This window comes from Pan paniscus, chromosome 4 (genome assembly GCF_029289425.2).
Source record: "Pan paniscus chromosome 4, NHGRI_mPanPan1-v2.0_pri, whole genome shotgun sequence".
NCBI classification, from domain to species: domain Eukaryota; kingdom Metazoa; phylum Chordata; class Mammalia; order Primates; family Hominidae; genus Pan; species Pan paniscus.
Window position 1 is genome coordinate 171,576,158 of NC_073253.2, and position 23,213 is coordinate 171,599,370.

The window sequence follows — 23,213 nt, forward strand, 5'->3', positions numbered from 1 at the left end:
ATGTTGGGATTAGGGGTGATTTAAATTTTTCATACCATTTAAATATTCATTCTTTTTTAAATAAAAATTTAAAAAAAGAGACGGGCTTTGCCATATTGGCCAGGCTGCTCTCGAACTCCTGACCTCACATGATCTGCCTGTCTTGGCCTTCCAAAGTGTTGGGATTACAGGCGTGAGCCACCATGCCTGGCCCTAAATATTCATTCTTAATACCAGTATTAGCTGATTTGGCATTTTACTCATTATCTTTTTGTTTTTGTTTTGTTTTGTTGTTGTTGTTTTTGTTCCCTAGCAATCAGACTGAGATATACATTATCTTATTTGATTATGTATTACCGCTTACCTATAACCAGTGTCTTTTAGCCATTTCCTTTTATTTCTTTTTTTTTTAAGAGACAGGGTCTCACTGTGTTGCCCAGGCTGGAGTGCAGTGGCTATTCACCAGTGCAATCATGGCACACTACACCCTGAAACTCTTGGGCTTAAGAAGTCCTGCTGTGGCCTCTCAAGTAGCTGGAACTACAGGCACATACCATGGCACCCTGCTCCCTTTCCCCTTTTTCTCAAATAAATACCTAGACATAATAAAGAATACATGAGATGCAATTGTACTTTAAATTTAGGTTGTTTTTGACTATTCCTGAGAGGTTTTTCTTAGAATACTTAGTCATTAATTTTTCTTCTGACGACTGCGTAATAAAGCTACATGGTCATTGTATTTATTTCTTGAGCTGTAGCCTCACCTTTGCTTTGTGTCTCTGCAGAATTTACAGGAGGAAAAGGAAAGGAAGTTGGAATGCCTGCCCCCTGAACCTTCCCCTGATGACCCTGAAAGTGTCAAGATCATCTTCAAATTACCTAATGATTCTCGAGTAGAGAGACGATTCCACTTTTCACAGTCTCTAACAGTAAGGACCACCTAAGTTCTGTGAAGTGTATGTAGCATCTGGGCTATAGATTTGGAGCTTTTACTGACTCTTGAGAGTGGTGTTGGTGTATCTGCTGCTCTGATGAACAGGGAACAGAGAGAGAGAGAGAGAGAGAGATGGGTATGCCATCTGTGGACACCAGGAAGAGTACCGTGGACTGCTGTAGGCTCCTTCAGTTCTAGCTTCCAACTCAAAGCAATTTTTAAGTTTTTGTTTAATTATGTTTCGGCTCTGCTAAGAAAAAAAGGTACCTTACATAAGTCCCTCAAAAGACTTGTGTGTTTGAAGATGGGAGGCTCTTCCATGCTGTCTTCCTGCATTGGCTTCAGAATCCCACCAGAACCCCTGCTCTGTAGGAAAAGCTCTGTCTCCAGTGACCTAAAAGCACTGAAGTGACATATCTGAATATAAGTGCACTTGCAGTTTGGATGCAGTTGTCTCTCTCTTTCTACTCAGCCCAAAGGAAGCCCCATTTTCTGAGGCTACTTTATGTATATGATAGCCATGTGATAGTGTTTGTCATTTCCACATGGAAGTCATTAAAAGCAGAAACTCAAGAGCCTCACAGCATGAGGATCAAATTTTCATTCTTCCAGGGTTACTAGATGTGTTTCCTTGGTCAGTTTATTTAATTTCTAAGCCTCAATTTCTTCATCTGTAAAATGGGTTTACTAATAGGTATGGCTGGGCCCCGTGCTCATGCCTGTAATCCCAGCACTTTGAGAGGTCGAGGTAGGTGGATCATTTGAGGTCAGGTGTTTGAGACCAGCCTGGCCAACATGGTGAAACCTCGTCTCTACTAAAAATACAAAAATTAGCTGGGCGTGGTGGCACGTGCCTGTAATCCCAGCTACTCGGGAGGCTGAGGCAGGAGAATCACTTGAACCCGGGAGGCGGAGGTTGCAATGAGCCAAGATTGCAGCACTGCACTCCAGCCCAGGCAACAGAGAGAGACCCTGTAAAAAAATAAAAATAAAAATAAAAATAATAATAATAGGCACTCCCTAGTAGGATTGTTGTTAGAATTAAATTCTTAACATTGTGCCTGGCTCCTAGTAAGTGCTTAAATACTAACTACTATTTTTGGTATTTGTAACCAAAAGAAAATTTATTTAAACTGAGAGTCAGTATGTTGCCTTTCCAAATTTATAGCTATAGTGGATTCTGCAGTTTCCCTGATCACTCAGAATAATCAAGGGTAAACCTCATAATTAAAAGAGGATGCACTGTAGTCAGGTGAGGCTGGGTAGTACATTCATTGCTTCTGCTTGTTTAACTGGACAACATTGGGCAAGTTGCAAAATTCTACAGGGCCTCAGATTTCCCATTAGTGAACTAGAACTGTAATCTGCCCTCTGATAAGTTTAAACTGAACATAGGTATGTCACGCAGTGAGCTAGATACTCTAGGGATCATTTAGATGAGTGAGACATGGTTTTGGAATTCATGGAGCTTATTGGCCAGTACAGAATGTAAGACTCAGAGAACTAATACAGAATTAAAGTTATGAAACATTTTGTTAAGAGAGAAGCAAATAGTTTCCTTGTTTTATTTCTCTCTCGTTTATGCATTTATTTATATTGGGGGAAGTGCTTATGTCTCTAACTTTGTTTGTTTTGAGACAGAGTTTCGCCTTGTCACCCTAGCTGGATTGCAGTGGCACTGTCCCAGCTCACTGCAACCTCTGCCTCCTGGGTTCAAGCAATTCTCCTGCCTCAGCCTCCCGAGTAGCTGAGATTACAGGAAGCCGCCACCATGCCTGGCTTATTTTTGTATTTTTTTTTTAGTAGAGATGGGGTTTCACCATGTTGGTCAGGCTGGTCTCGAACTCCTAACCTCAAGTGATCCACCCACCTCGGCCTCCCAAAGTGTTGGGATTATAGGCGTGAGCCACTGCACCTGGCCCCATGTCTCTAACTTTGGATTTTTAAATTGAGATAACGTGGATGTGCCTCACACAGTATCCACCATGTAGTAGGTGGTTATTAGCGTTAATTTCCTTCTCCTGCTGTCCCATTTCTTAACTATGGGTTTGTGTATGTATTTTAGCTTTCATGTTCACTAGCAATTTTGCTATTGTACACACGAATTACATGGAATTTCTACCCTAAAAATTCTGATAGATAAAACTATATATGAAAAACCTAGGCCAGGCGTTGTGGCTCATGCCTATAATCCCAGCACTTTGGGAGGCCGAGGCAGGCGGATCACCTGAGGTCAGGAGTTCAAGACCAGCCTGACCAACATGGAGAAACCCTGTCTCTACTAAAAATACAAAATTAGCCGGGTGTGGTGGCGTGTGCCTGTAATCTCAGCTACTTGGGAGGCTGAGGCAGGAGAAATGCTTGAACGCAGGAGGCAGAGGTTGCGGTGAGCCGAGATCATGCCATTGCACTCCAGCCTGGGCAACAAGTGTGAAACTCTGGCTCAAAAAAAAAAAAAAAAGAATGAAAAACCTAACAAAAATTTACTCTCCTGAGAGTTTTGGAGGAAAAATCTGTTAGAACTGTGGAACAGAATAGGCTTGTGGCCAAAAGGGAACCAACCATTCATTAACTATTTGATCCTTGAAGACTTTTAAATGGGTTCCTCACTAAAAGCTGTTTTTTAAAAAAGAGTATCGGCTGGGCGTGGTGGCTCATGCCTGTAATCCCAGCACTTTTGGGGGCTGAGGCAGGCGGATCACAAGGTCAGGAGTTCCAAACCAGCCTGGCCAATATGGTGAAACGCCGTCTTTACTAAAAATACAAAAATTAGCTGGGTGTGGTGGCGGGTGCCAGTAGTCCCAGCTACTCGGGAGGCTGAGGCAGGAGAATTGCTTGAACCCGGGAGGCAGTGGTTGCAGTGGACCGAGACTGCACCATTGCACTCCAGCCTGGGCGACAGAGTGAGGCTGTGTCTCAAAAAAAAATGAATAAAATAAATAAAAATAAAAAAGAGTATCATGGCCACATGAGATTAGTCTAAGAGAAATGCTTGGTCATAAATGGGTCTTAGAGATGGAAAGAAGTGTGTAATGTAGCAGTGCCCTGGTGGTGCTGGCCTGGAATTTAACATTCACAGAGATAATTACATAAGACCAAATAATGCTATAGTGTTTTTTTAGTACCCTTAAAGACCTTGTGTTGGCTGGGTGCAGTGGCTCATGCCTGTAATCCCAGCACTTTGGGAGGCTGAGGTGGGCGGATCACCAGGGGTCAGGAGTTTGAGAGCCGCCTGGCCAACATGGTGAAACCCCATCTCTACTAAAAATACAAAAATTAGCCAGGCATGATGGCGTGGGCCTGTAATCCCAGCTACTCAGGAGGCTGAGGCTGCAGAATCGCTTGAACCTGGGAGGCGGAGGTTGCAGTGAATGGAGATCGTGCTATTGCACTCCAGCCTGAGTGAAAAGAGCAAAATGCTGTCTCAAAAAAAAAAAGACCTTGTATCACCTTCCTGTGAACTTGGTCCTTTATAAGTAATCTCCAGGAGTGACAGATTTGTAGGTAATGCTCAGCTCTGGAAAGTAGTGCAATGCTAAGATAAAAGGGGTATGCTGCAGAAAAATCTCCAGGTCCCATGAGTGGTCATAAAAGAGGCAGCTGACTTTGTTTTAAACAAATGTATAAGAGATAAAGCCCAGAACTAATTTTTCTGTCCATTGCAAATCAAAAGGGACCTCTAGTAGTAATGTAATCTGTTTCCTGATGGTTATCAACCCTTTGCCATTAGTAATAAAAAATGCCGGCTGAGTGCGGTGGCTCATGCCTGTAATACCAGCACTTTGGGATGCCAAGGCAGGTGGATCACTTAAGGCCAGGAGTTCAAGACCAGCCTGGCCAACATGGTGAAATCCAGTCTCTACTGAAAATACAAAAATTAGCCAGGCGTGGTGACATGCACCCGTAATCCCAGCTACTCCAGAGGCGGAGACAGAAGAATGGCTTGAACCTGGGAGGCAGAGGTTACAGTAAGCCGAGATCGTGCCACTGTACTCCAGCCTGGGCGACAGAGTGAGACTGCATCTCAAAAAAAAAAAAGAAAAACAAAAGCCAAGTTTGTACAAGTGTTAGGTATTCTCAAGCAGAGATTAAAAAGAAATCAGAAAGTATTTTTTTGGCCAGGCATGGTGGTTCACGCCTCTAATCCCAGCACTTTGGGAGGCCGAGAGGGGTGGGTCACCTGAGGTCAGGAGTTCGAGACCAGCCTAATGAAACCCTGTCTCTGGCCGGGCTTGGTGGCTCACGCCCATAGTCCCAGCCTACTTTGGGAGGCCAAGGTGGGTAGATCACGAGGTCAGGAGTTCGAGACCAGCCTGGCCAACATGGTGAAACCCCATCTCTACAAAAAACACAAAAATTAGCTGGGCATGGTGGTGCGCGCCTGTAGTCACTGCTGCTCGGGAGGCTGAGGCAGGAAAATCGCTTGAGCCCAGGAGGCAGAAGTTGCAGTGAGCCGAGATCCTGCCACTGCACTCCAACCTGGGCAACAGAGCAAGACTCCATCTCAAAAAAAAAAGGTATTTTTTTCACTCATATTGGTTTCATACCAAGAATACTTGGTGTAAGTCTAATTGATGCATGTTAAGAAAGAGTGAACATTAATGGGAATTGCAAAGAGAGAAGGAAACTGAAAACGAGTTAGGTTGATAGACTAAAATATGAGAAGTTTATACAATCATGAATGGATTAGATAAGAGGAACATGGATTTACTATTTAAATTCTGGATTATAGCCCTTTAAAAATCCCTGAAGAGGGCAACATGGCAAGACTGTCTCTACAAAAAATTTTAAAAGTTAACCAGGCGGTGTTGGACCTGTGTTATCCCACTTACTTGGGAGGCTGAAGCAGGAGGATTGCTTGAACCTGGGAGGTCGAGGCTGCAGTGAGTCGTGTTTGCACCACTGCACTCCAGCCTGGGCGACAGAGCGAGACCTGTCTGGGAAACAACAACAAAAAAAAGTTCCCTAGAGCAGTAAGTTTAAGAAATGAAGGACTGCTTTACACAGAGGGGTATAAAACCCAGAGAATTCATCATTTTGAGAGGTGTATCAAAAAGAAAATGGAATAGATTCCTCCCAAAAAGGAAAAATAACTTGAATGGCATGTTCATCATCTTTGGGGTTGATCTGAATGAGGTTGGCAGAATTGTTGTTAGAAGTAGAATGCTAGATGGAGAGGCCACAGAGCAGGGACAGGGAGAGATGACAGTGGCCTGTTCCACAGGCATCTCACACACAGTTTAAGTTTTAGCATCATGGACTCTCCTAATACTGCCTCCCTTCTCACTAAGGATTTTAACTGTGCCTTGTCAGAGCCAGAGCAGGGTAAGGAGGGCATTCCCACAGACAGGAGATTCATATGAGGTACAACACATTTATTGTATTGTATTTTTTTGTCCATAGGTTATTGGGGAACAGGTGGTGTTTGGTTACATGAGTCAGTTCTTTAGTGGTGATTTGTGAGATTTTGGTGCACCCATCACCCAAGCAGTATACACTATACCCTATTTGTAGTCTTTTATCCCTCACCCCTTCCCACTCTTCCACACAAGTCCCCAAAGTCCATTGTATCATTCTTTTGCCTTTGCGTCCTCATAGCTTAGCTCCCACATATCAGTGAGGACATATAATGTTTGATTTTCCATTTCTACTTACTTCGCTTAGAATAATAGTCTCCACTCTCATCAAGGTCGCTGTGAATGCCATTAATTCATCCTTTTTATGGCTGAGAAGTATTCCATCATATATATATATCACAGTTTCTTTATCCACACGTTGATTGATGGGCTTAAAACTGGATCCTTGGCTGGGCACGGTGGCTCACGCCTGTAATCCCAGCACTTTGGGAGGCCGAGACGGGAGGATCACAAGGTCAGAAGATCGAGACCATCCTGGCTAACACGGTGAAACCCCATCTCTACTAAAAATACGAAAAAATTAGCCAGGCGTGGTGGCGGGTGCTTGCACTCCCAGCTACTCAGGAGGCTGAGGCAGGAGAATAGCGTGAACCTGGGAGGCGGAGCTTGCGGTGAGCTGAGATGGCGCCATTGCACTCCATTCAGCCTGGGCAACAGAGCGAGACTCTGTCTCAAAAAAAAAAAAAAAAAATGGATCCTTTTGCTATTATGTAAAAGATAATTGGCAAAACTTGAATAGGGCCTGAATAATAATATATTATAGAAATAATGTGTCAGTTACATTTCCTGATTTTGAGAGCCAAGTTGTGGTTATATAGAAGATTGTCCTATTAGTCTGTGATCACCTCAGAATACTTGAGGCCATGTGTCTTACAGTTAGCACTTCACTCTCAACCGAGTTAAAGAAAAAAATTAAGTGTCCTATACTTCCAACTTTTCTGTAACTTTGTGATTATTTCTAAGTTAGCATTTTATCAGACACCTCAAAGAAGAGACAGATTAATTCAGAGTAGGACTAGTGTTGGGCTTGTGTAATTTCTTTTAAAAGGGCTGCCCCATGTATATGCCATGGGAAATGAAAAGATCTAGAATTCCAGTGTAATGTGATTCTTTCCTATAGAGTCATCCTGGGGAGAGTTGGGGGATATTTGACTTCAGAGTTGTGTGTGTGTGTGTGTGTGTGTGTGTGTATTTCTCTTTTTCTCACCACCCTTCTTTTTCTATATGACCTCTGCAGGTAATCCACGACTTCTTATTCTCCTTGAAGGAAAGCCCAGAAAAGTTTCAGATTGAAGCCAATTTTCCCAGGCGAGTGCTGCCCTGCATCCCTTCAGAGGAGTGGCCCAATCCCCCTACGCTACAGGAGGCCGGACTCAGCCACACAGAAGTTCTTTTTGTTCAGGACCTAACTGACGAATGACATTTTTTTCTTCCTGTCCCCTCCTACCCCAGTCCCTAAAAGAAATGGGGAAAAAAGAAAACAACAACAACAAGTCAGAAAAAAAAAAAAAGAGAGAAATTCATATTATTATTATTATTATAATACAATATTTTTTTTAAAAGACTGCTGCATCCTTAGGAAGGATCAGAAACCATGCTGCCCGTAAGAGTCACAACCTGTGTGTGCGTGCAAGGTTAGCAACAAACGTACCCGCTCGGCAAGCCCACCCTTCCTGTGGCCTCTGTGCACGCACCTTCCAGTGAACAGAGACTCTTCACCTTCGACCCATCCATTGTCCCAGCTGGGAAGGGGACATTCCCACTAGTTCTCATTCATTCTTGCTTTTATGAAAAATAAAAGTGAAAAACCTCCATCAACCAGCTACTTGCAGCATCTCCTGAGGACTTGCTTCTCCTGCCTCTGGGGAAGAGAGGGAAGAGAAAGCACAGAGCAGAGAAGCAGAGATGTTCCTTGAACTGCCCACAAGTTTTCAATAACTTTTATTTCTGTTTTGTAATGACCAAAGGAATGAGGCTGACATAGGTATATATATATATTTTTCCTTTATTTGATAAAGAGCCAATTCTTTAAACCCATGAGTTTATGCCCTGGGCTCCTTAAACCACAATAGTGTAATAAAAGTGCCCCGGGCTGGTTTGTGCTTATTTCTGCCATTGTCCCTCTCACGTTCCCAGAGAGGTCATTCTTTTTGGTCCAACTCTTGCTGTCCTTTCTTACGACCTGTGCACCCCACTTGGAGCAGTGGGAGGAAATCTGGGTTTGTGGCCCCACAAAGGCTGTATATGTAAAGATACACCTATGTATGTGGTGGAACTCACCTTTACACACAACTGCAGCTTTTCCTTGGAGTCTGTACCAGGTGGTGGTTATGGGGTCTGAACCAAAGGATAGCAGCTCTTCATTCCTCTTCTGACATGTGCATGCTGCTCCTCCCAGCCCTGGGCTTTCCTGAATTGCCAAGCCTGGTGCCTTTCCAAAGGACTAGCAGGGCCTGTGGTGGAGCCAGCAGAACCACAGGAGAGTGCCCTGCCTGTCTCAGTGGAAGTGTATTTTGTTTTAAGGATAGAACCAGAGGCCTTGAAGGGAGCCAAGACAGAACTCCCAGCCTGTGTAATCTATTGGAAGGCACATTTTCATTTCTGATGCAGCCACCTTCTGGAGGCAGCTTTTATCCTTTCTCTCTATTGCTATGTTGAAGTAATAGGGTTTTTTTTAACCTCTGGATGTCTCGTCTGTGGTTGAGTTTATGGTAATGGGTACATGGGTCAGGCCATGTATTAACAGATGCCAGTGCGCTCTGACAAGTATTCCAAAGTGTTCTGTAGCTAGACTGGTGCAGGCTCGTTGTACCACTGCAACCGACTGACGTTACTGTAGTTCCTAGAATGCTGTGAAGGCAGGGGGGTTCAGATCAACATAAAGCCTAACTTGCTGGAGTTGTAGTCTCAAGGCTTTCTCTCTTGCTTAACTAAAACCTAAGGACCACTGTTTTTGGTAGCAATTATATGGTTACTATCCACTGCAGTCCTCAGTTGTTGGGGTAAATCCCACATGGCAGAGTAAGGCACCCCACAGAAATTAACTTGGAGAGCCTGAGAAATTCCCAGTGGCCTTGGCATAGCTGTCTAGAACACCATCTCTAGGAAAATTTAATTCTGTCCCTGGCCAGCTATTGTTCTTCCACTTCGTTTTCTGCTGTCCCAAGGCCAGATGAGTGGAATCACCATCTGACTGTTGTCAATAAAATGTATCTGGTGTGAACAGCAGGATAACCCATGTTCTCCACATAAGGATAACCTTACGTGAAACCTTCCTGCTGACAACCATGCAGAGGAATTTTTCCACTTAAGTCAGAGCCTTCCTCCCCATCTGGAATTCACAGCTGTTCCCTGGCAGCACACAGGAGGGTATTAAGGACCTTTGTGAGGCTAGGTACACTGTCCACACCTCTCTGGGGAAGTTACGAATTTTTGTTTCCATCATAATTAAGTCTCTTCTTACTCTACAGTGTGCACTTTATGCCTCTCGCCTTTTGATAATAGTTGTTCAGTGAAGGAAGTCAGCTGCCAGAATATTAAGAAGGGTCTCCCTTTATGTCAGTACAACTGTTAGGGCGGCCTTCCCATTTACTTTAGGTTTCAAGAGGATTCACCGGAAGCACATGCCCCGGTCTAGTCCCATTTGAAACAGTTCTGCTTTACTGAGACCCTAGGCCGGTCTCCGTGCTGACCCTAGCGCTGCTGCCTAGGTGCCATTTCCTTTCCTCCTCAGTCAAATACAGGCTGCACATTTTGTCACTTAATGCCAGTACAATCTGTGTTACTCCTAAGGACTTTTGGGATTTCGATGAGACCTGCGAGGGAGAAGACGCTGAGAAGCCGGTGATCTGCAAGCATTTGCTCTTGTTTCCACATCACCTCTGGGATATTTCAGCTGTTGTTTCCAAATGGCAAGTCATCAACTAAAAGCACTTGTTTCAAGTTTTGTTCTGCACTCCCACGACTGAAGTTGTAGATTGAGCTGAATAACCATGGGAAGTGACCAAGCAAAGACACTCGATTGGAGTCAGTTGAATATTTGTACCCTCAGTGGAGCCCTTCTGGTCTTTTCTTCCACTTCTGCAGAATTTCCTCTAGCAAATACTTCTTTCTCCTTGCTTGCCTCCACCATGATTTTGAATAAGAGATGGCCAGAGGATAACACTTGTCTCTTAAAAACTAAGCTAAAAAGAACCTAGAACCTTCAACTGAGCAGTTGTGAAAATTGCTAATGGTGCCAAGGCCAAGCAAAGAGTTTCAGAAAATGACTGAGAAGGAGCGATAACCCCCAGAACGCAAAATCAGGGGCATCATTATCCGGTGCTTGAACAAGGAGCTCCGCTCTACAACTGGTTTTTTAGGACTTGTGAGGAACGCAGCAACGGAAATCCATCCACAAAGGATGCAGTGCCCCAACTTGTACTGCGCCTGAATAGTCATGTGATAATTTACTGAAGAAATCTAGTGTACTTTAAATTTTTTTCATAAAAGTTTACATTGTATTGTAGGTTAACATTAAATGTTTTATAACAAAAACTTCATAACAGGCTGTGGATCTTTCTGTGTGGGACCGATGTGGTAGGTAATTTTGTATGTGTGAAGGAGAGGTTGAAAAACACCGGGAGGGAACAGCATGGCATGGCATTGCCAAGAAGGAAGGGAGAGTCAAAGAGAAGGATGGAGTTAGGTTTTCTCTGTTGTATCCCTGTGGAAAAATAGCAACTTAGTATGATGGAGAGAGAGAGCAGACAGGCCTGGGTTCAAATTTGGGCTCTCTGGTTTGTCAGGTTTGCAACCTCGGGCAAATTCTCTAGCTTCCCTGAACTTGAATTTCCCCAACTATAAATGAAGATAATGCCATCCACCTCAGGATAGGTTTATAGATTCAATCAAGTAAATGTATATGAGGCTCCTGATATGTAGATGTCATTAAGTGTTTGTTCCCCTTCTATGGGAGTGTATTTTGTAAGAATATTTTCTTGCAATAACATTTTCTTAAGGAATTTGTCACTTTTGTTGGAACCAACTTGTGTCCTTGCAAAGGAGTGTCTAGAAAAAGCCTCTTCTGATTTACAGATTCTGGATGGTTGGCATTCTCCTAGGTATTTTTGCTCATGTTTTTATTCTTTTTTAAAATTTATTTTTATTTATTTATTTTTTGAGACAGAGTCTCCCTCTGTTGCCCCAGGCTGGAGTGCAGTGGCGGGACCTCGGCTCACTGCAAGCTCCGCCTCCCAGGTTCACGCCATTCTCCTGCCTCAGCCTCCCGAGTAGCTGGGACTACAGGCGCCCACCACCACGCCCAGCTAATTTTTTGTATTTTTAGTAGAGACGGGGTTTCACCGTGTTAGCCAGAATGGTCTCAATCTCCTGACCTCGTGATCCTCCTGCCTCGGCCTCCCAAAGTGCTGGGATTACAGGTGTAAGCCACCGCGCCCGGCCTTTTTTTTTTTTTGATACAGTCTTGCTCTGTTGCCCAGGCTGGAGTGCAGTGGTGTGGTCTCAGCTCACTGCAACCTCTGCCTCCCAGTTTCAAGCGATTCTACCATGCCTAGCTAATTTTGGTATTTTTAGTAGAGATGGGGTTTCACGATGTTGGCCAGGCTGACCTCGTGATCCGCCCGCCTCAGCCTCCCAAAGTGCTGGGATTACAGGCATGAGCCACCGCACCCGGCCTCATGTTTTCATTTCTGAGAGGAAATATAAGCCTCAGTTTTCTGCCTTTGTCCTGTGCAGATACTCAGTTTTGTGGGTACAGATTCTTGGTACCTTCAGAGTTGTCCCCGTGTTACTAGCCAAAGATTTGGGGCCTGATTTTTTTAATGTGCATTAAGTGTAAACTAGAACTCTATTGCTCAGTTTAATAAAGTGTGCAAGAGTTTAAGCTGAGAAGCCACTAAAAACATTTCACAATTGATTTTGAAACTTAAATATAAGCTGGGCATGGTGGTTAATGCCTGTAATCCTAGCACTGTGGGAGGCTGAGGTGGGCAGATCACCTGAGGTCAGGAGTTAGAGACCAGCCTAGCCAACATGGTGAAACCCCGTCTCTACTAAAAAATAAAAAAATTACCCGGGCGTGGTGGCACATGCCTGTAGTCCCAGCTACTCAGGAGGCAATTGCTTGAATCCAGGAGACGGAGGTTGCAGTGAGCTGAGATCTCGCACTGCACTCCAGCCTGGGCGACAGAGTGAGACTCTGTCTCAAAAAAAGAAAAGACTCTCCCCTCTCCCCTCTCCCCTCTCCCCTCTCCCCTCTCCCCTCTCCCCTCTCCCCTCTTTCCACGGTCTCCCTCTGATGCCGAGCCGAAGCTGGACGGTACTGCTGCCATCTCAGCTCACTGCAACCTCCCTGCCCGATTCTCCTGCCTCAGCCTGCCGAGTGCCTGTGATTGCAGGCGTGCGCCGCCACGCCTGACTGGTTTTCGTATTTTTTTGGTGGAGACGGGGTTTCGATGTGTCGGCTAGGCTGGTCTCCAGCTCCTAACCGCGAGTGATCCGCCAGCCTCGGCCTCCCGAGGTGCCGGGATTGCAGACGGAGTCTCGTTAACTCAGTGATCAATGGCGCCCAGGCTGGAGTGCAGTGGCGTGTTCTCGGCTCGCTACAACCACCTCCCAGCCGCCTGCCTTGGCCTCCCTAAGTGCCGAGATTGCAGCCTCTGCCTGGCAGCCACCCCGTCTGGGAAGTGAGGAGCGTCTCCGCCTGACTGCCCATCGTCTGGGATGTGAGGAGCCCCTCTGCCTGGCTGCCCAGTCTGGAAAGTGAGGAGCGTCTCTGCCCGGCCGCCATCCCATCTTGGAAGTGAGGAGCGCCTCTTCCCGGCCGCCATCACATCTGGGAAGTGAGGAGCGTCTCTGCCCGGCCGCCCATCGTCTGAGATGTGGGGAGCACCTCTGCCCTGCCGCCCCGTCCGGGATGTGAGGAGTGTCTCTGCCCGGCCGCCCTGTCTGAGAAGTGAGGAGACCCTCTGCCTGGCAACCGCCCCGTCTGAGAAGTGAGGAGCCCCTCCGCCCGGCAGCCACCCCGTCTGAGAAGTGAGGAGCGTCCTCCCTCCTCGTCTGGGAGGGAGGTGGGGGGGTCAGCCCCCCGCCCAGCCAGCCGCCCCGTCCGGGAGGTGAGGGGCACCTCTGCCCGGCCGCCCCTACCGGGAAGTGAGGAGCCCCTCTGCCCGGCCAGCCGCCTCGTCCGGGAGGGAGGTGGGGGGGTCAGCCCCCCGCCTGGCCAGCCGCCCCGTCCGGGAGGCGAGGGGTGCCTCTGCCCGGCCGCCCCTACTGGGAAGTGAGGAGCCCCTCTGCCCGGCCAGCCGCCCTGTCCGGGAGGGAGGTGGGGGGGTCAGCCCCCCGCCTGGCCAGCCGCCCCATCCGGGAGGGAGGTGGGGGGGTCAGCCCCCCGCCCGGCCAGCCGCCCCGTCCGGGAGGGAGGTGGGGGGATCAGCCCCCCGCCTGGCCAGCCGCCCCGTCCGGGAGGGAGGTGGGGGGATCAGCCCCCTGCCCGGCCAGCCGCCCTGTCCAGGAGGTGGGGGCGGCGCCTCTGCCCGGCCGCCCCTACTGGGAAGTGAGGAGCCCCTCTGCCCGGCCAGCCGCTCTGTCTGGGAGGGAGGTGGGGGGGGTCAGCCCCCGGCCCGGCCAGCCGCCCCGTCCGGGAGGGAGGTGGGGGGGTTAGCCCCCCGCCTGGCCAGCCGCCCCATCCGGGAGGTGAGGGGCGCCTCTGCCCGGCCGCCCCTTCTGGGAAGTGAGGAGCCCCTCTGCCCGGCCAGCCACCCCGTCCGGGAGGGAGGTGGGGGGGTCAGCCCCCCGCCCGGCCAGCCGCCCCGTCCGGGAGGGAGGTGGGGGGTCAGCCCCCCGCCCGGCCAGCCACCCCGTCCGGGAGGGAGGTGGGGGGGGTCAGCCCCCCGCCCGGCCAGCCGCCCCGTCCGGGAGGGAGGTGGGGGGGTCAGCCCCCCGCCCGGCCAGCCGCCCCGTCCGGGAGGGAGGTGGGGGGGGTCAGCCCCCCGCCCGGCCAGCCGCCCCGTCCGGGAGGGAGGTGGGGGGGTCAGCCCCCCGCCCGGCCAGCCGCCCCGTCCGGGAGGGAGGTGGGGGGGTCAGCCCCCCGCCCGGCCAGCCGCCCCGTCCGGGAGGGAGGTGGGGGGGTCAGCCCCCCGCCCGGCCAGCCGCCCCGTCCGGGAGGGAGGTGGGGGGTCAGCCCCCCGCCCGGCCAGCCGCCCCGTCCGGGAGGGAGGTGGGGGGGTCAGCCCCCCGCCCGGCCAGCCGCCCCGTCCGGGAGGGAGGTGGGGGGATCAGCCCCTCGCCCGGCCAGCCGCCCCGTCGGGGAAGTGAGGGGCGCCTCTGCCCGGCCGCCCCTACTGGGAAGTGAGGAGCCCCTCTGCCCGGCCAGCCGCCCTGTCCGGGAGGGAGGTGGGGGGGGTCAGCCCCCCGCCCGGCCAGCCGCCCTGTCCGGGAGGTGAGGGGCGCTTCTGCCCGGCCGCCCCTACTGGGAAGCGAGGAGCTCCTCTGCCCGGCCACCACCCCATCTGGGAGGTGTACTCAACAGCTCATTGAGAACGGGCCATGAAGACAATGGCGGTTTTGTGGAATAGAAAGGGGGGAAAGGTGGGGAAAAGATTGAGAAATCGGATGGTTGCTGTGTATGTGTAGAAAGAGGTAGACATGGGAGACTTTTCATTTTGTTCTGTACTAAGAAAAATTCTTCTGCCTTGGGATCCTGTTGATCTGTGACCTTACCCCCAACCCTGTGCTCTCTGAAACATGTGCTGTATCCACTCAGGGTTGAATGGATTAAGGGCGGTGCAAGATGTGCTTTGTTAAACAGATGCTTGAAGGCAGCATGTTCGTTAAGAGTCATCACCACTCCTTAATCTCAAGTACCCAGGGACACAAACACTGCGGAAGGCCACAGGGTCCTCTGCCTAGGAAAACCAGAGAACTTTGTTCACTTGTTTATCTGCTGACCTTCCCTCCACTATTGTCCTGTGACCCTGCCAAATCCCCCTCTGCGAGAAACACCCAAGAATGATCAATAAAAAAGAAAAAAAAAAAAAAAAAAGAAAAGAAACTTGAGTATAAAAGTTTTAGCCGGGCATGGTGGCATGCGCCTGTAATCCCAGCTACTTGGGAGGCTGAGGCAGGAGAATCGCTTGAACCCAGGAGGCAGAGGTTGCAGTGAGCCAAGATTGCGCCATTGCACTCCAGCCTGAGCAACAAGAGTGAAACTCTATCTCAAAAAAAACCCACAAAGTTTTGCTATCAATGAACAGAATCAGAGGACTCAAAACTCCAAGGCCAGATTACACTTTTTTTTTTTTTGAGATGGAGTCTTTGCTCTGCTGCCCAGGCTGGAGTGCAGTGGTGCGATCTCGGCTTACTGCAACCTTCGCCTCCCGGGTTCAAGCAATTCTCCTGCCTTATCCTCCCAAGTAGCTGGGATTACAGGCATGTACCACCATGCCCAGCCAATTTTTGTATTTTTAGTAGAGATGGAGTTTCACCATGTTGGCTAAGCTGGTTTCGAACCTCTGACCTCAAGTGATCTGCCTGCCTCGGCCTCCCAAAATGCTGGGATTACAGGTGTGAGCCACCGCGCCCGGCCAACATTTGGGTTTAAATCCTGGCTCTGGCCATGACTGTGGCCAAGTGACTGGCTTCAACTCCCTAGACCTACATCTCATCTGTAAAATAGGGTTGATCGTGGCATTGCTGTGAAGTTGAAATGAATTGCTGTTGCAGAACGCCTGGCACGTAGTAGGTGTTTGGAATACCTTGTTGCTGCTTACAAAACAGTTGTAGCTTACTACTGAAGATTTACCCTAGACGTGACTGAGTGCCTGGCATTTTTTTCTTCACACCTCTCTCTGGCGTGGCAGGCAGAGCTCCATGTGCACTTTTATCCTGAGGGAGCCTCGGGCCCCCAGGGTCCCTCATGCCTGTGAGCTCGGCCACTGCACTGCTGAGCCCCTCCCAGTCTTCCTTCTGCCCTCCCCTGCCTGTCTGTCCTCACTAACAGAATGATGCCCCAAAACTCCCAGGTTTCTTCCCCTTTAACTGAAACCTGGTTTTCCCTTGAAGATGCCATTTCAAAAAACCCTTAAGCAAAGGCCACTCATTTTCCCATGAATCTTGACACCAGGAGGCAGGATCTGTATTTCTTTCCTTTTTTTTTTTTTTTTTTTTTTTTTTTTTTGAGATGGTGTCTCACTTTGTTGCCCAGGCCTGAGGGCAGTGGCATGATCTCGCCTCACTGCAAGCTCCGCCTCCCGGGTTCAAGCGATTCCCCTGCCTCAGCCTCCCGAGTAGCTGGGACTACAGGCGCGTACCACCACGCTCAGCTAATTTTTGTATTTTTAGCAGAGATGGGGTTTCATCATGTTGGCCAGGATGGTCTCAATCTCTTGACCTCGTGATCCACCCGCCTCGGCCTCCCAAAGTGCTGGGATTACAGGCGTGAGCCACCGTGCCCAGCCAGGATCTGTATTTCTTTTCTGCCACTTTGGTGCGTGGTCTTGAAGGACGGTGCTGAAGAGCATGCCATCTGCTTGGACTACCTTGTCCTGTTCTGCTTGCTACTAGCCATTCTCTAGAAGTTGGCAACTGATTTTTTTTCCTTTTTTATTTTTATGTTTATTGAAAGTCTTACTCAAAACAACAGGTATTTTTACCTCCACTGGCAGCCTAGATGACTCCCACATCTCATACATGGATTCCCTGAAATTCCGGCTCTACTGTTTCTGATTTAAGTTGTGTTAAAGTGTGGTGCAGACTTCAGAGTCAAATCTAGATTTGAAATTGTTCCGCTGCTTGCTGACAATGATATTTGTTGACCTCGGAACCTGTTTGCTCACCCATAAATATTACAGTAGCACATCCTTTTAAAGTTGGGGTGCTGTTTAAGTGAGCTGATGACTGGAGTGCCTGGCTTCGGGCACTGGGCTGCTTAGTCAGTGTTAGCTTGCTTTCCTCGCAGCCCTCTCCCAGCGGGGCCATGCCTCACTTGGAACTGCTTCGCCCTCGAGACCTCAGCACCAATCCCTCCGAACACAGCCTTTCTCTCTCCAGCCCCCACTGTCCCTGCTCCGTCCACAAAGCCATTCTGTCCCTCTGCAGTTGCCTCATTTCTTCCGACTAGAAACTCCTTGCCTTCCTTCCCGTCTCCCTCATGAGCCAGTACTGACTGCCACAATTCCTCAAGTAAACTCAACTGTTTGATTTCTCTCCCCCTACTCCTCAGGCTGGGGAACCCCAGCATACATCACAGCAAACTTGGGAGCCCTGAATGTGGGTGGCCATTCCTTGAATCCGGCTCTAGGACACTTCCTGTACCGCTGCCGCATAGGAACGGCTCCGGCATGTCCGCCTTTCTCAAATCCAAGCCCGCCTGCATCCTCACTCTAAGCTCATTACTGTGAGAGCCCACCTCCTGAAGAAAATTGACATCACAGAACTTTATCTTCCTTTTTCACCTCAAAATTGTTTTGTGGGCTGTGTGCGGTGGCTCACGTCTGTAATCCCAGCACTTTGGGAAGCCAAGGTGGGAAGACTGCTTGAGCTCAGGAGTTTGACCAGCCTGGCCAACATGGCAAAACCCTGTCTCCATAAAAAATGGAAAAATTAGCTGACCATGGTGGCGTGTGCCTGTGGTACCAGCTACTCAGGAGGCTGAGGTGGGAGGATGGCTTGAGCCTGAGAGGTGGAGGTTGCAATGGGTCATGACTGCGCCATTGCACTCCAGCCTGGGCGACAGAGCAAGACCTTGTCTCAAAAGAAAAAAAAAATTGTTTAGTGATGTTAGTTACTTCCTCTTTCCCTTTTGTCTTGTGGATATATCTTTTTAATGAAACATACTTTACAAACAGTAAAATGCCCAAATTTTAAATCCACAGTTTGATAATTTTTTAACTATGTATACACCAAAATCAAGATGCAGAATACCTCCATCGCCCCAGGCAAGTTCCTTTGGGAGCCTGCTCAGTCAATAGTGCCTTCAGAAATCATTCTTCTAACTTCTGTTCACCATAGTTTTGCCTGTTCCTCCTTTTTATTTTTATTTTATTTATTTTTTTTTTTTTTGAGACAGAGTCTTGCTCTGTCGCCCAGGCTGGAGTGCAGTGGCGTGATCTAGGCTCACTGCAAGCTGCACCTCCCGGGTTCACGCCATTCTCCTGCCTCAGCCCCCCGAGTAGCTGGGACTACAGGCGCCCGCCACCACGCCTGGCTAATTTTTTGTATTTTTAGTAGAGACGGGGTTTCACCATGTTAGCCAGGATGGTCTCGATCTCCTGACCTCGTGATCCACCCACCTCAGCCTCCCAAAGTGCTGGGATTACAGGTGTGAGCCACTGTGCCCGGCCTGCTTTTTTTTTTTTTTTTTTTTGAGACAGGGTCTCACTCTTTCACCCAGGCTGGAGTGCAGTGGCATTATCGTGGCTCACTGCAGCCTCGAACTCCCAGGCTCAAGTCATGCTCCTGCCTCAGCCTCCTACGTAGCTAGGCACCACCATGCCCAGCTAATTTTTAAAATTGTAGAGATAGGATCTCACTGTTGCCCAGGTTACCTGTTCTTACTAAAGTGTGTGTGTGTGTGTGTGTATGTGTATGTGTGTGTGTGTGTGTGTGTGTTGCAGGGGTTGGGGGGGTGGTTTATCAGTTGTTTTCCTGGTTGAGTTTAATTCCTTTTCATGTAGGAAAACTTAGAAAATGCAAAGAAACGAAAAAGACAAGGAAAAATTCATAATGCCACACTGGCCAGGAATGTCCATTGTTAAAATTCTTTTTTTTTTTTTTTTTTTAAGACAAAGCCTCACTCTGTTACCCAGGCTGGAGTGTAGTGGCACGACCTCGGCTCACTGTGACCTCTGCCTCCTGGGTTCAAGTGATTCTCCTGCCTCAGCCTCCCGAGTAGCTGGGATTACAGGCGCCCACCACCACACCTAACTAATTTTTTTGTATTTTTAGTAGAGACAGGGTTTCACTATGTTGGTCAGGCTGGTCTTGAACTCCTGATCTCAAGTGATCCACCGGCCTCGGCCTCCCAAAGCGCTGGGATTACAGGCGTGAGCCACCATGCCTGGTCTCCACTGTTAATATTCTGATGTTTATGTTCCTAGACTTTTCATTGCATATAAAAACTTTTCATGCAGGACACACTGGCTCATGCCTGTAATCCCAATACTTTGGGAGGCTAAGGTGGGTGGATCACTTGAGGCCAGGAGTTTGAGACCGGTGTGGCCAACATGGCAAAACCCAGTCTCTACTAAAAAATACAAAAATGAGTGGGGCATGGTAGCACAGGCCTGTGATCCCAGCTACTCAAGAGGGTGAGGTGGGAGGATCACTTTAGCCCAGCAGCCAGAGGTTGCAATGAGCCAAGATTACACTCTAGCCTGGGTGACAGAATGAGACAGAAATGGGATATAATATAAATACTGTATTATTTCAAGTTCACACATTCTTCTGTATCTTATTTATTTATTTATTTATTTCGAGTCTCGCTCTGTCGCCCAGGCTGGAGTGCAGTGGCGCGATCTTGGCTCACTGCAACCTCCGCCTCCCGGGTTCAAGCGATTCTCCTGCCTCAGCCTCCCAAGTAGCTGAGATTACAGGCGCCCACCACCACCACGCCCAGCTAATTTTTGTATTTTTAGTAGAGATGAGGTTTCACCATGTTGGTCAGGCTGGTTTCAAACTCCTGACCTCAGGTGATCCGTCCGCCTTGGCCTCCCAAAGTGCTGGGATTACAGGCGTGAGCCACCATGCCTGGCCTCTTCTGTATGTTTTTAAATGGCTGTACAGCATTTCACTAAATGGATGTACCATATATTGATGAAAATTATCTTGTGACATGCTAAACTTTTTTTCTCTTTTCTAAAATAGCACATTGATAAACATCCCCCCACCTGAATGTGAACATCCATGCTAGTTTCCTCAGGAGAAAAAAATAGCAATCCTAGAATTGCTTAGTCAAAAAGGGATACAATTTTTTCTTCTTTTTAATGTTTGTGTTATCTCCAAATTGTAGTCCAGAAAGGTCATTTCTCTTCCTGCCAGCGGTGTACAAGTGTGTGCTCAGCCTCCCACCTGTCACCATGTTCAGAACCTTCACCAGCAATCATCCCCTTCTAAACCACTTGGATCTCTTTATCTTCTCCCTCAAACTGTTTGGAGTCCCCTCCCTTACAAAACCGCAATCCCAGTTTACCCACAAGTTGCTGCCAGGATCGTTTACACAACCAGCCTCCACTTCCTCCTTAGCCTCCTGTAATTGAACTTTCACCTTCACTGACCATCTCTTATGGTCACCTGTGACCTCCTAATTACCATCTTCATTGGCTTCTTACGAAACTTTCTTGAATGTAAAAGTTCCCCAGCTGGTACCTGACACAGAGTAAGTCCCCTTGTCTCTGTTCCCACAAGTTTGAGGTCAGATTGTGTGAACTATGTTAAGGAAATCACACTTTGCCCCAAGGGCCATTGAAGGGCTTTATCAGACATGGGTTATAGGTAATTCTGTCACCATGGGGATTAGAAGGGAGGTGTGTAAGTCTGTTTTCATTCCTATAAAGAAATACCTGGCCGGGCACAGTGGCTTATGCCTGTAATCCCAGCACTTTGGGAGGCCGAGGTGAGTGGATCACGAGGTCAAGAGTTCAAGACCAGCCTGGCCAAGATGGTGAAACCCAGTCTCTACTAAAAATACAAAAATTAGCCAGGTATGGTGGTGGGCGCCTGTAATCCCAGCTATTCGGGAGGCTGAGGCAGAGAATCGCTTGAACCTGGGAGGCGGAGGTTGCAGTGAGCCAAGATTGTGCCACTGCACTCCAGCCTGGGCGACAGAGTGAGACTCCATCTCAAAAAAAAAAAGACAAGGGCAGAGCTTTATTAAAAAGTTGTAGACAAGCCAGATGTGGTGGCTCACACCTGTAGTCCTAGTGCTTCGGTAGGCTGAGGTGGGAGGATCACTTGAACCCAGGCATTCGAGACAAGCCTGGGCAACATGGTGATACTCCATCTCTACAGATTTTTTTTTTTTTTTTTAATTAGCCAAGTAAGGCCAGGCACGGTGGCTCATGCCTGTAATCCCAGCACTTTGGGAGGCTGAGGCGGGCAGATCACCTGAGGTCGGGAGATCGAGACCAGCCTGATCAACATGGAGAAACCCCATCTCTACTAAAAATACAAAGTTAGCCTGGCGTGGTGGTGCATGCCTGTAATTCCAGCTACTCGGGAGGCTGAGTCAGGAAGTAGAATCGCTTGAACCCAGGAGGCAGAGGTTGCGGTGAGTCAAGATTACGCCATTGCACTCCAGCCTGGGCAACAAGAGTGTAACTCCACCTCAAAAAAAAAAAAAATAATAATAATAATAAAATCAGCCAAGTATGGTGGCTTGTTCCTATACTACCAGCTACTTGGAGGGCTGAAGAGGAGAACTGATTTTTTTTTTCTTTTTTCTGAGATGGAGTCTCACTCTGTCACCCAGGCTGGAGTGTAGTGGTGTGATCTCCACTCACTGCAACCTCTGCCTCCCAGGTTCAAGTCATTCTCCTGCCTCAGCCTCCCGAGTAGCTGGGACTACAGGCGCCTGCCACCATACCCAGCTAATTTTTGTATTTTTAGTAGAGACAGAGTTTCACCATGTTGGCCAGGCTGGTCTTGAAATCCTGACCTCAAGTAATCCGCCTGCTTTGGCCTCCCAAAGTGCTGAGATTACAGGCATGAGCCACCGCACCTGGCCAGGAGGATTGCCTGAGCTTGAGAGTTTGAAGCTGCAGTGAGCACCACTGCACTCCAGCCTGGTCAACAGAGCAAGATCCTGTCTCTGAAAAGAAAAAAGAGGGCTAGGCGCGGTGGTACACGCCTGTAATCTCAGCATTTTGGAAGGCTGAGGCAGGTGGATCACTTGAGCTCAGAAGTTCGAGACCAGCCTGACCAACATGATGAAACGCTGTCACTACTAAAAATACAAAAAATTAGACGGGTGTGGTGGCACATGCCCGTAATCCTAGCTACTCAAGAGGCTGAGGCAGGAGAATTGCTTGAACCAGAAGGCGGAGGTTGCAGTGTGCCGAGATTGTGCCACTGCACTCCAGCCTGGGTGACAGAGTGAGACTCTGTCTCAAAAAAAAAAAAAAAAAGAGAAAAGAAAGAGAATTGTAGAAAAATATAAAGAAAAAAATAACCATTATTCCCACCATCCAAAATGATTAACATTAATATTTTGGCATATTTGCATCCAGCTTTTTTTTATTTTTTTATTTTTTGAGACAGAGTCTCACTCTGTCACCCAGGCTGGAGTGCAGCGGTGCTATCTCGGCTCACCTGCAACCTCTGCCTCCCGGGTTCAAGCGATTCTCCTGCCTCAGCCTCCCGAGTAGCTAGGATTACAGGTGCCCGCACCACGCCTGGCTAATTTTTGTATTTTTAGTAGAGATGAGGTTTCACCATGTTGGCCAGGCTCGCCTTGAACTTCTGACATCAGGTGATTCGCCTGCCTCGGCCTCCCAAAGTGCTGGGATCACAGGAGTGAGCCACCATGCCCAGCCAGCTTCCAGCTTTTTTCATGGATATACTTTGGTTAAAATAACAGAAAATGTGGGCTGGACTCGGTTGCTCACGCCTGTAATCCCAGCACTTTGGGAGGCCGAGGCAGGTGGATCACCTGAGGTCAGAAGTGCAAGACTAGCCTGGCCAACATGGTGAAACTCCGTCTCTACTAAAAATACAAAAATTAGCGGGCTGTGGTGCAGGCGCCTTTAATCCTAAGTACTCGGGAGGCTGAGGCAGGAGAATTGTTTGAACCCAGGAGGTGGAGGTTGCAGTGAGCCAAGATTGTGCCACTGCACTCGAGCCTGGGTGACAGAGCGATACTGTGTCTCAAAAAAAAAAAAAAAATCACA

General features: G+C 48.5%; 1 protein-coding gene across 2 annotated transcripts in view; it reads left to right on the forward strand.

Moving 5' to 3' along the window:
* FAF2 (Fas associated factor family member 2) overlaps positions 1-10,871 on the forward strand; it is a 61,671-nt gene extending 50,800 nt beyond the window's left edge. Inside the window, exons 10-11 of one of the 2 annotated variants that reach the window (XM_003806837.5) lie at positions 765-908; positions 7,568-10,871. In XM_003806837.5, coding sequence (XP_003806885.1) covers positions 765-908; positions 7,568-7,750 — 327 coding nt within the window. In that variant the 3' untranslated portion in view covers positions 7,751-10,871. The remainder of the gene's footprint in view (positions 1-764; positions 909-7,567) is intronic. The other variant, XM_063604298.1, reaches the window with a different exon arrangement.
* Positions 10,872-23,213: the final 12,342 nt, after the last annotated feature.